General features: G+C 35.9%; 1 protein-coding gene across 1 annotated transcript in view; it reads left to right on the forward strand.

Moving 5' to 3' along the window:
- Positions 1-5,751: 5,751 nt before the first annotated feature.
- The window catches only part of Ppcs (phosphopantothenoylcysteine synthetase), a 178,095-nt gene continuing 169,964 nt past the window's right edge, over positions 5,752-13,882 (forward strand). Inside the window, exon 1 of the mRNA XM_090412409.1 lies at positions 5,752-5,883. Coding sequence (XP_090268535.1) covers positions 5,752-5,883 — 132 coding nt within the window. The remainder of the gene's footprint in view (positions 5,884-13,882) is intronic.

A 13,882-nucleotide genomic window follows, 5' to 3' on the forward strand; every position in this document is an offset into this window, starting at 1 on the left:
TTCTACTGTCGATTGTTTCTCTACTGGTTTAAAAATCAAACTTCTAAAGAACACACTCTATTTGATCGTGTCGGAGCTCGACTAGCTTGGGAATAGGACGAAGAGAAGCCTAGAAAAAGTTCATGTAATTGGTGAGTCCAATCGTACCTTTAATGGTCATACTTCGGGCTCGAGCACTATGGAAGGAACGGGTTGCACACTTACTGTTTGTTGAACATACTATATTTTTCGCCTTATACGACGCGCGGTTGTATTGGACCTATCACATTTTTCACGTCGAATTTTTGGAAAAGAAAATATTCTTCGCATTATAAAACGCAAGAATTATGCATCGAATTTTTCCTGCAAATATTATTTCTTTATTTTAAATTTTAATACATGTATTATCCGTTTATTAGGTGAAAAAAATTATTCTTAAAAAATCACCAAATCATTAAAATTATAGTAGTGTGTGTGTGTGTGTGTGTGTGTGTGTGTGTGTGTGTGTGTGTGTGTGTGTGTGTGTGTGTGTGTGCATATGTATATATATATATATAAACAAAATATTTTTTATAAATTTCCTTAATCTCTTCAAATCTTTATTCATTTTCATCTTCACTCTCAAAATTTTCTGAACTTGATTCTTCATCAGAAACCGAGTCATCACTGTCTTGAAATAATAAGTAAGTCTCCGTACCGTCAAAAGAATTAGTAATGCCACGCTTTTGAAAAGATTTTATAGTAATTTCTGGTTTCACTTCGTTCCTTGAACTCTTGATCCATTCACACGCATGGAAAATTGTGATATTTTTTCTCTTACCTGTAGATGTTCCCTGAAGATTTGGAGATTGCATCCATTTGACCCATTTTCCCTTGCCCCATAATTCCTTCAAATGATTTGTTTATTGATACATCTAAAAGGTTGACAAAACTAGCTGTAATCCCAGGAGGTAAGACCTCCTGGGATTACAGCTAGTTTTGTGTTTTGCGAAGTTCAGTCTTAAGCTTCGGTTCTATGCAGGGACGGATTTAGACTTGCTGAGGCCCTAAGTTATACAAAACCCAGAGGCTCCCTACTCTTTTAAGTTACATCACCTGGTCTCAGAAAAATTTAAAATATATACGCCTTTTTAATATATGAAAATATATTGTCTTTTAATTTGTATTAAAAAAAATAATAAAGTATGCGTTTACAAAATCACAGAAATAATTATATAATTAAAATGTTTTAAAAACGACAAATAAGGCTCATAGAACAGAAAGTTTTAAATTAAAATAAGAAAATAAAAAGTAAAAATTAAATTAATATAACAGCATAATTGGTAGTATATAAAAAATTGATCTTTTATTCAAATGAAAATTTTCCAGTAGACATCACATAAAATTGGGTACCCAAAATTCCAAATAATACAGGTACACGCACACACACATATATATATAATAAATGAATATTGAAAATATATAAGAAGATAAGCTAGGTTCAGAACTATATAAATATGCAGGAACTAAATTCAAAGAAAGACTCTTATTATTTTTAAATAAAATTTACTCAACTGGTATCCACCCAATAGAATGGAAAAAAGCAATTGTGATTCCTATCTTTAAGAAAGGTAATAGAGATGACCCTAAAAACTATAGAGGTATCAGTATACTAAATTCCTGTTATTACAAAATATATTAGCAGAATCTTAAATAGCAAACTAATTAAATATTCCGAAAACTTTATTCTAGAAGTACAGAATGGATTTAGAAAAGGACGATCATGTATAGACCCGGCCTTTTGCCTAAAATTAATAATAAAAAAAAGCAGAGAATACAATTTAGAAACACATATTGCATTTATTGACTTTGAAAAAGCATTTGACAAAGTTAAAAGAAACATATTATTTAACATATTAAAAGAAAGACAAATACCAAATAATATCCTAAAAGCTATCACAAGTATATATGAAAATAATCAAATACAAATAAGATTAAATCACGAGCTATCATATAGGAGAGAGATAAACCAAAAGGCCCGACAGGGATGTCCCCTCTCAGCAACCCTTTTTAATGTCTACTTAAATGAAATAATAATAAAATTGAATAAAAATTTACATCAAGGAATTAAACTTTCTCCTACAGTTAACTTAAACACTCTCCTCTTTGCCGACGACCAAATAATAATTACAAATTCTGAAGATAACTTACAGAAAGCTATTTTAGATCTAAATGAGATAGCCAAAGATTATTGTATTATAATATCAACAGAAAAATCAAAAACTATGGCCTTTAAAGGACAAGATCGAGCAAGAACTAAAATAGTAATAGGTAACAAGGTCTTATAACAGGTGAATTCATTCAACTACCGAGGATGTATGATCACATATGAAAAAGATATAAACCTAAAAATTGCAAAATATTTAAAAATAACAGGTGTAATTAACTCTATATTTAAACCAAACGTAGCCTACCAGTATTAATGTATGGAAGCGAAATCTGGACAATAAAACAAAAAGACAAACAAAGATTAACAACAGCAGAAATAAAGTTTATGAGAAAAACTGCAAAGTATACCCTATTTGATCACAAAAGAAACGAAGAAATTATGAAAGAATTAAACCAAGAACAAGTAATAGAAAAAATTAAAAAATATAAACATAAATGGATGGAACACGTTCAAAGAATGAAAACAGAAAGATTACCAAAACAAGCCTTAAAGTACAAGCCATTAGGAAAAAGAAAACCAGGACGTCCTCTTAAACGATTCAACGATGACTTCTAAGGCCGGAACAGGCCATGCTAGGCCTAAATCCTTGATACGCATGATGATGATGATTATATTGAAAATATGGACTGGATAAATTTTTATAATACAACAATATTTAATAGAAATAATTATATTATGTAATCCTCTAAAAGGCTCTAAGATATAACTAAAAACATTTTCTTTCTTGATTTCCCAAAAGCAAAATCATTTATTATGTCATCAAATGTTATGCTACGCAACTTATCGCTTTCTATACACATGCTGCTAAGTGCAGACAATATTTCTTGAGATATAGTTGCTCTCAGTTATTTTTTTATTCTCTTTAGCTGTGATATGTCTGACTTCATTTGAGTGATTTTTCTACGAATATTTTTTTATATTTTTTTGTTTTTTTATTCGCACAGCACGACAAAACAACAGTACAGTGGTTTTTTCGTGACCAACTTCGATTCAACTTCGAAAAAAGTCCATAGATGACATTTGTTAATGTATAAATTTTTTTGACGGACTCTGTATACTGAAATACTTAGACAAAAAATACTGTTGTTGGTGACGATGGGCGATAGATGCCGTTGATGGTAATAGTGTGTTGGAGAATTAAATAGTATTGGATAGGAGGAGATATATTTAGCGAATTGGAGTAGTGTGCCCTTCCACGATGAGTCGTTGGACTCCCTGGAGGTGTCAAGTAATAATAATAATAATAATAAACAGAGATATGTGCCTGTACCTTCGTGGCGACTTTCTTGATGTACGATCCCTAAACGTTGAGGATTTTGCCTCCTCTAGAAAGGTGATTTTTTAGTTTGCTTATTATAAATTATCAGTAATGATATTCGAAAATGTTTCTTTTGAAATGAATAATATATACCACTAATAAATTAAAAACATCTGATAATAAAACGAAAAATAAAATCTTAACGCATTTTTTATTTCCCAAGGAAATATGTTTAAATCATTTTATCCCAACATTTGGAAATTGTTATTTAACCGGTTTCACTTCACTTTCGCACTAGATTAGTTTTCTTCCTACCACCCGTTCAGAAAAAAAAAAACAAAAAAAAAACGGGTGAAGAGAGTATGCTAGACAACTGTTAGCAGCTCTTACTCTGTTAATGTAATGTAACCTATATTGTCTTGTTGATTTTTCTGTGCTCCAAATCTATTTGTGTTAACACCTAATTTGGGAATCCGCAAAAAAAAAAAAAATTTCTGGTGACTAGAATTGTACTCATGTTTTTTGTTTTTTCCTGCAAATGTTGCATTATTCAAGTTACCAAAGGATTTCAAAGGATGAAGGGTTTCAAATCATTTCATGAAAGTGAAAAATTAATGGTGGGCTGTGTAGCTCAATGGATAGACTTAAGTTCAAGTCTAATTGCCGACCGAAGGAACTTTCTTCTAAGTCTTCTTCGACTGATTCCTGAGTTAGTTGCTCTCTGACAGAGCAGTTGGGTTTTTCTCCCGGAATCTCCGGAGAAAAAATTCCCGGAATCCGTGTTTTTCGTCTCCTTAACTTAAGGAAATCGACCATAGAACCCACACTATTTCAGGCAAAAGGATAGCCTGTTCCAGTTAGGCACCAAGAGATGTCAGCACTTGTTTTCTAGTCTCTTCATCGGGTGCTACTTATAATTAATGATAGTCTTAGGCTAGCCATCTATGATTGGCTATTGGTGGAGACTGAACTGCCCATTCAGTCTTCAGAAGCTCAGTAGGGTTAAAAGGCCTCGACTGCTCCCTATAAGGGAATAAAAGACATTAGCTGATTTGATTCTGAAAAATTAAAAAAACAAATTTACATGACAGCTAATAGTGACAAATAGCGAGTTACTGTAAATTCAGCAATAAGCAAAATCCAATTTTCTTTTGTTTATGGTTAAGAAATGACACCTTTTATTCTTTTAAATACTGTAGTATCCTTGAATTATTTGGGTCATCTAATACCATTCGGATGTAATATTTTTCAGTTTCTCACTTAAAATAGGAACTGAAATGTTGGAGATAGTTTTCTTTTAAAAATATGATAATATTAATCTGGTTTGTGTTCAATACAAGATCGATCAATAGAAACGCACATCGCGCCAAGCCTGCAGAGACATTGGTGAAACAGGGTTCTTCCAATATGTCCAACAGATGGATGTAGAGATCCCAATGTTAGTGTGCTTGCTCATCTCCAAATGACTGTAGGTATTGTGAGTTCTCCGAGTAAAACTTTTTACTTTTTTTTTATAATGAACAGCACTAAAAACAGGCAACTTTAAGGTCTTTAAGATGTTTGTGTACCAGACAGGACACACCAACGTTATGCAATTTTTGAAGCCTCTACTTAACCGTTTTTAGCTCTGAAGCCCAAGTATCATTTGCCTACTTCGCAGGTTGGATATTTATTATTAATTCTTATCCTTTTATTGGAGCCTGTGTAACTCAGTGGATGTGTCGTTTGTACACCACGGCACTTGGCCGCACGAAGGAAGACTTGGTTTCAAATCTAGTCGGCGACTAGAGAAAATTTTTCTAATCCTTTTTTCGACCGGTTCTCGAGTGAATCAATCTCTGGCATGGTCAAGCGGGTTTTTTCTCCCGGAAACTCGGGATTTCGTCCCGTAAACTAAAGAAAATCGACAATAGAACCAACATTATTTCAATCATTACATATATTGTGTATTTCAATCATTAAATATATTGTGTATTTCAAACATTAAATATATGCTATCCAATCACAGATAGCTAGCTATCTGTGATTGGCTATCCAATCACAGATAGCTAGCTATCTGTGATTGGATACCAGTGGAGATTGAACTGCCCACTCAGTCTCCAAAAATTAGATAAGGCTAAAACGGCCTTGCCTACTCCCTATACAGGAATAAAAAGGTGTTAGCTGTTTTTTTTTATCATTTTATTGTTTTTTCTTTCACAAGATAATTATCAACGCTGTTTTCCTCGTTAATTTTATTTTGATTTCAATGCAATTGATGTTGAGTTTTGCATATAGAGGGCTTTACCATACTATATGTGCGGTAATGGCTGAAGAAGTCTGGGAAGAATTTTTTGTCGTTAATCCGCCACCAGCGGATATAGGTCTTAAAAGTGAAGCCGTTACCACTTTTATCGAAAAGCATAGTAAAGATGGAACTCGCATTGTCTTTATAACAGTAAGCTATATTTAGGAATCACGTTCCGTCGTATTTATTTATATATTATTTAAAGTTTTGCTCATCTATTCCTGAGATCAGGATCCGCATTGCCATGGTTAATGAAACGTTTTCCATGCCAGATATAAACAGTATCAACTCAAAGTTTTAATTCTGTTCTTTGTAATTAAAACATATTATGAGATGTGAGCACACTAGTTCCCGGAAATAGATGTCAACAAAGCCACGTGACACATCACGTGTTCAACAGAAGTTGCGTCATGGAACACAATTCTACAAAAAAAAAAAAAAAAAAAAAAATCGCCACACTTCGAAAAATTAAACATCCTCAAGTACAAGAAACCAACAAACACACACAAATACAAAAATTTCTATAATAATAGCAATGTCACCAACTACAAAATAAATAAAATATTATTTTGTAGATGAACCAACCAATAATAAAAGGTATGACAGGAAAAATAGACATATGAATGTGAACATGAACAAAATGAAGGATAGAGTGCTGTATGGAGACTCGTTAGTACGAGGTGTGTTAGTAGAGGATTTGACAAAATCGTACCATAAAGGACGTAACTGGGTCTATTAGAGAGCAAAAGGAAAGGGTGAAAGAAATGATTGTTGTGGCAGGTACGAATGATTTGAAAGGAGATAAAATGGAAATGATAGAAGACCTGAATGAATTGTTTGAGGTAGCAAAAGAAAAGAGTGAGAGAGTTAGAATGATTAGTCTTTTGCCACGGTATGACAGTGAAATGTTTAAAAGGAGGGCTATAATTGCAAATGACTTTATGCGTGGGTTATGTATGACGAGTGGTGTGGAATTTGTGGATGTGTGGAGCGAGTTTGATGGGCGAAAGGATCTATATAAGATGGATGGCTTGCATTTGAATGGTTACGGTGTAAGAAGACTTGAGAAAGTGTTGCTGAATGTAGTGGATGTGCAAATTCAGGGAAACTAGATTTGTTAGGAGGGGGGGAGTAGAGATACAGTCCTTATGGAGGCAGTTGAATTTAAGAATGAATATAATATGCCAGAGCAAATAAGGACAACAAATCTGAGTGGGATAGTTAATATAAGGCATCAAGGTAGGGTTGGGGCTAATGGGGGGGTCTTAAATTCATGTACACTAATACTAGGAGTATTAGGAACAAGAAGGAAGAGTTTTTGGCCATGGTTGGCACTTCCAGACCACAGGTTATAGGTATTAGTGAAACATGGCTGACTGTAGATGATATAACTAGTGGGATTGAATGTAATGGGTATAGTGTGTTCAGGAATGACAGAGAGAATAAAATGGGGGAGGAGTATTGTTGATGATAGCTGATGAGCTCCAGCCAAGGAGAATAGAAGTTGAATTGCAGGATAGAGAAAAGAGCACATTTGAGGCCATTTGGTGTGAGATTGTGGCTAGCAGAACTAAATATACAATTGGGTGCTGCTATAGACCAGGTGATGGAAAAGATGGTGGTGACAGTATGCACAAGCAAATAGAAGAAATGGGTGGAAGGAGGGTGATTATTATGGGAGATTTCAACTATGGTCGCATTGATTGGAGTGAGGAGAGGACACACGGGAGGAAGGAACTGGATTTTATGCGGTTATTAAGGGATAACTATCTGCGACAGCATGTAATGGAAAATACTAGGGGTCAGCGAGTGCTTGACCTAGTAATTACATCTGAGGATTTGGCTGTAACAAATATGACCACATTGCCACCAATCGGTGAGAGTGATCATAGGGTCTTGACTTGGGAGGTGGCTAAAGGTGTAGAATTTTCAATTAAGACAGGGTACATGTGGAATTATCGGTTCGGAAAGTATGACAAGCTTAGGAGTTTGATTGGTTCAGTGCCATGGCATGTACAACTGCAAGGACTAGAAGTTGATAGTGCATGGGAGGTAGTTAAGAAGTGCTTGCATGAAGCAATGGCTGACTGTATACCTAGAGTCCGAATAATAAATCAAGTAGGGGTTAAATGGATGAATAACACCATTAAGCTTGAGTTGCAAAAAAAGAAACAACTATGGAGGGAATTTAAGGAGAAGGGTGACCGGCAGGCACATGAACGGTATAAAGCGCAGGCCAGAAGGGTAATGAGTGTGGTAAGAAAAGCAAAAAAGGATTACGAAAGAACATTGGCCATGCAGGCTAAAGAGAATCCTAAACAGTTTTTTAGATATGTAGCAAGTAAAAGGAAAAATGTACATGGCAGATTGATTTTAAAGAATGCCGATGGTAGGGAGGTAACTGAATCGGTTGAGATAGTTGAGTTACTGAGTGAGCACTTTGCAAAAGTATATCATCCAGGTGGTGACATTGCAGAAACGAATAAACCAGTTGATTATACAGGAATTGTGGTGTGAATGAAGTGGAGGTGAGTGGTCTATTGCATAACCTCAATGTAATACATCTGTGGGATTGGATGGTATACCAGCTCGTGTTGTACGAGAAGCAGCTAAAGAATTGTCAGTACCCTTGACCATTTTGTTTAATTTGAGTCTCGGGTCTGGGTTAGTCCCGAGCGGGTGGAAAGAGGGGAAAATAGTTCCACTGCATAAAGGTGGTTCGAAGACTGCTGTTGTAAATTACCGACCGATTAGCATATCAGGAATCATTGTCAAGGTCTTAGAGAAAATAGTCAAGAGGAAAATACAAGATTGGATAGAAGAAAATGGGATACTGTATCGGGGACAGCATGGTTTTGTGAAGGGTAGGTCATGCCCCAGTAACTTGCTCACGTATTATAACACAGTGACGGCTGAACTGGATAAGGGTAATGGGTTTACGGTGATTCTACTGGACCTTGCCAAGGCCTTTGACAGGATTCCAAATTGAATTCTAATCAGTAAATTGCAGCATATGGGAATGGACATAGGGTTGGTGAGATGGTTAGGAGGGTGGTTGACAGAGAGATATCAGAGAGTGGTTTACTCGGGAGTAGAGTCCACAAGACGGCCTGTGACTAGTGGTGTGCCACAAGGATCTGTTCTTGGACCACTGCTGTTTAATTTGTTCATAAATGATATAGGAAATGATCTGAGAGGAACAGTTCATTTGTTTGCGGATGATGCGAAGTTGGGTAGGGCAATAGTGAATGCAGATGACGTCAAAATTTTGCAGGATGATTTGGATAGATTGGAGGTCTGGGCTAAGGAGAATGGATGTTATTTTAATGTGGCAAAATGTAAGGTTATGCATTTTGGGGTGAAAAGATTGGTGGCAGTTTACTGCATTGGTGGAACTGTGCTCCAGGAAATTGATGAGGCATGAGATTTAGGAGTGTTGGTAGATAAGGAATTGAAATTTAAGGGACACATTGCAAAAGTGACCAAAAGAGCTCATCAAATTGGTTGCTGAAGAATACATTGACAAGCAGAGACAAGCAGGTTATTGTTCCTCTGTATCGAGCCTTGATAAGACCCCATCTAGACTACTGTGCTCAGATTTGGTCACCTAGGTTTCTTCTTGATGGGGAGGAGGTGGAGAGGATCCAGAGGCGAGTGACCAAGATGATAGCAGGTCTGTGGAATGAATCGTATGAGAACAGGTTGAGGATTTGTGGGTTGCAAAAATTGGTTGATAGGCGGAGAAGGGGAGATATGATTGAGACATTCAAATTACTGAAGGGTTTCTATAAAATTAATTCAGAAGATATTTTTGAGAACAGGGCTGGTTGTGGGAGGACTAGGGGACATCCATGGAAACCTGGCAAAAGTGTGGTTAGTAAAGGTGTTAGAGCTGGGTTCTTTACCTTTAGAGTAGTGAATGAGTGGAATGCGCTCCCTGAGTCTGTGGTGGATGCTGTGACAGTGAATGAGTTTAAGGCGAGGTATGATAGATACTGTATGAATGTCAAATAGTTGTGATGAATATGATTTGGGGCCTCCCTCGATGAGTCTAATGACTCCCTGGAGTTGCCCGTAATAATAGTAATAATAATTAAAAAATAGACATTAAATCACACCTGCACATAAATATTGCAACTCGATACAATCAGAAATAAAATTTGTAAACATACAAAATACAAGACTCCATGGAGGTCTGAATAATAATAATAATAAAGAATGCTATGTCCATCAACCCAATCCTGTATTCTATTCATTACCAATCTCTCCAACACCTTGATTGCAACTGCAGTTATACAGACTGGTTAATTTGGAGACTTCTGTCTTAGTCTAACCATGTCTTATTATGTCAATTATGTCTAACCATGCTTGTGGAGTGGTACTATTTTGTCTTCTTTCCACTCCTTAGGAACCCAACCCACTGCAAGACTTTTATTAAATAACCAGGTCAACGGCATAAGCAACTGTGGTGCACATTCCTTAAGAATATGCGCCTCCGTAGCGCAATTGGAAGAATGACGGTATGTTGCGCCCTTTGATTAGAAAAGGCCTAAGTTCGATCCTCGTCATGACGGGAGGAATCTTTATATGGACTTTTTCAATTGAAGGGTTTTTCATCCCATATACAGACAAATCGGCCCTTTAGAACACACGAAATTTACATACAAAAATACTAGCTGTGATGGTGGTCGTGGGTAGTAGATGGTGTTGATGTGGGTGATTGGTAGTAGAGGTTCAGTGTAGTAGTAGAGACGGAATGTTGTATAGTAGGTGTCCTCCCGCGATGAGTCTTTGGACTCCTTGGAGGTGTCACGAATAATAATAATGATATATCATCCATTCCCACAACCTTATTAACATCTAACCCAACCAACATCTGATACACCTTTGATTCTTTCACTTCCAGTTCTCCTAATACTTATCTCTCTTCTGTATATTGCATGGCATCATTTACACCAGTATGATATACACTGGACTTTTCCAGCACAGCTTGCTTGATTTCAATGTTCATCAATTTCACTCCTACTCTATTTACTCGCTTAACCCTTGGTATGCTTCTCAGCTCATCTACGCAATGTACTGATGCTAACTGACTACAGAGCTTCCTATAATCAGGTGCTTTATACTTTCACATGTATCCATTTTTGGCAGTAACCTTTTCTTGTTTCATCACTTCCCAACAAGTACCTCATGATCACTCTGTCGCCAACTGGTGACAGTGTCAACACCTAATTAACAACTACATCTTGTGAATTTATCACCAAATCCAAAACATTAGAGCCTCTAGTTGCTCCATTCACATGCTGCTTAAGATACTTATCTCTCACAAATTCCACAAACTCACTCTCCTTGTTCTCATACACTACCTCCTCCTTCCATTCTATATTCCTGTAATTAAAGTCTTCTATCAGGATCACCTTCTTTTTACATGTCGAACTAATTTACCTGAATATTTCACAGTTGGTATTCCCTGCATTCTCTGGCCTATAACAGCATGCTATCAGATATACTAACCTGTTTATGTATTTGCTATGAACTTCCACTGAATTGATCACTTAATACCGCTACAGTGTCTTCTGAAGCAGTTACTATTCTGTGGAAGTTCATAGAATAGTAACTCCTTAAAGTAGTTTCCTTACATTAGCATGCTCTAGTACACTAATTAATCAGAGGAGAAAATGAAAGTAAGAAGAGACAGAGAGAAAACAAAAGTGGCAAATTCAAGGAACTATACAAGATCATTCAGGGCTGACTTTTACAAACATTCATTTCTTATATATGATTTGAACCTACATTCTTTTTAGGAAACAAGCAGTAGTTTTACTCATTGAGCTACTGAGGCATATTGGGAAACAGTAGATTAGGGACATCCCAAGGTTGCACCACTAGGACCATAGCATAAATATAGGTATAAATATCTTCTTCTTCCTTTTATGTATTAGGCCTATTGGCGTGTTACAGATCTGTCCTAAGCCCTTCCAAACCATACCCGTGCCGAGTATAAGTTGGTTAGCTCTATACCTCTTGATGTGTCCTTCGTCTGTAGATGCGTGTGTTGTTTTTATTATGGCCAGTATCTCTCTTGGTATTCGTGTTTGGAGTGGAAAGAATGCGAAAGCAGACAATTCTTAATATGGGTCATTCATGGAGATATAAATATAATATTTTTAAATAAGTAGTTCATGGTTTCAGAATAACCTTCAAAGTCATATACAGGCTACTATTTAGCAACAGACATTTGCTAAATTGAAATTTAGCAAACCAACAGAAATTTGATCAGGTAGATTGGCAAATATATTTAAGAGATTTATTTGGCACTACAGAGCTAGTGATTATGATAAATTGATTATGAGGCAGCTTGTAGCAAAGCCATAGCATAAAAAATTTCAACAGGAGAATGTCAACAGATTATGGGAAATTGGCAAGAGATGTTTGCTTGAGAGAAGCAGTAGCAGCATTTATATCTGGGATGAGGAGGATAAATCAAGTAGTGGGAAGTAATGGATGAATAGCATAAGGAAGTGGAAGCTGAAAAAAAAAAAAAAAAGTAGAGTTTCTCAGGAGGTTCACAAATCATGGAGGGGGTGAGAGATGTTTGTCAATCTCTTACACTGAGGAATGAAATTTCAGTGCTCTTTGTGAGTCCACCAACCAGCTTATTTAAAGATCAAAAATGGCATGAAAAAAAAAATCTAACTTTTGTGCTCCAAAGGTAATAGCTTGAATCAAAAGAAATATTGGACTTAATTAACTTCTAGTTTATTAATATGATATTTCAGTTTGTTTAATTGGAACATTGTTCATATCAAATGACCCTGGAGATATCTGTTGAAATGCTTCAAATTTAGAGAATTCTGTTTATCACAGAGTGGAGTCATTAATCAGTCTATCTAATATCTGCATAAGTAAGGCACAAGTTAACAGAGATCCACAAGATATCCAACTGTGTTATATAGACTATAGAGAAGAGCATGCTAAAAATCATGCAGGTAACTTGTGCCTTACTTATGCAGATGCTAGCACAAATGCTAGGAGTGTTAGAAACAAAGGAATAGAGTTTCTTGCCTTGGTGAATACATTGTGACTTCAGACTGTGGGCATTAGTGAGACCTGGTTATTAGAGGCAGATATACTAACTTGTATTGAGTATAAAGGGGTACAGTATTTTTACTGTATCCCTTTATACTCGATACAAGGATAGATAGGGTATGAGAGGAGGGGATGTGTACTGCTAATGATACTGGATAACTTAAATCCACTTAGAGTTGAGACCTATGACTACAATTTGAGTACATTTTCCATGTGGAAGTAAGTTTGAAGCCATCTGGTGTGAGGTTAGAATTTAACAAGATCAAATACACAGTGGGATGTTGTTACAGATCTAGTGGATCACTTGTTAGTAATGAAGTAATTGGCGCGAAATGAATAATCATAATGGAGAACTTAAATTATCCAAATATTGATTGGGTAGCAGTGAAATCTCATGAGAAGAATAAAACTGAATTTATTCAGCTGTTGCAAGAGCTAGTTTGAGCACGGTTAGTAGTTGGAAAGGGACCAATCGTTCGATGCTGTTGGCTCACTCTCCCTCGATGAGTCTTTGGATTCCCTGGAGGTGTCACATAATAATAATAATAACTTCCTCAATCAGCATGTGACAAAAGGAACTCAAGGTCATACAGTGTTAGATTTGATTATAGTGTCAGAGGGAATTTCATTTAACGATGTGACTATTCTGCTCTTAGTTGATGACAGTTATCATGCACTAATAGCTTGGAAAGTGGCTAAGTTTAAGAGTGTTACATTCAGAAAACTTTGCATGCTGAACTACATAGGATTTCATTTATAACCAACTGAGGAGTATGCTGGGTTCTGTGCCATGGTATCAGTTATTGGATGGGAAGGATATCGACAGTATTTAGGAAGCATTTAAAAAAATACTTAAATTATGTAATATTAGAATATGTATGTAGAGTTTGAAGAATAAATAGGGTAGGAGTGAAATGGATGCACAATCTTATTATCTTATTCGTAAGAAAAGATGATATGGAAGGAATGATGTGTGCATAAAGATGATGTCAATTATGAAAATTATAAGAAGCAGGCCAGAAGAGTTACAATTGTCGTACAGAAAGTTAAATCTGAGTAC

This window comes from Typopeltis vanoorti, chromosome 22 (assembly GCF_054136105.1).
Source record: "Typopeltis vanoorti isolate ZY-2024b chromosome 22, IOZ_Tvanoo_1.0, whole genome shotgun sequence".
NCBI lineage: Eukaryota > Metazoa > Arthropoda > Arachnida > Uropygi > Thelyphonidae > Typopeltis > Typopeltis vanoorti.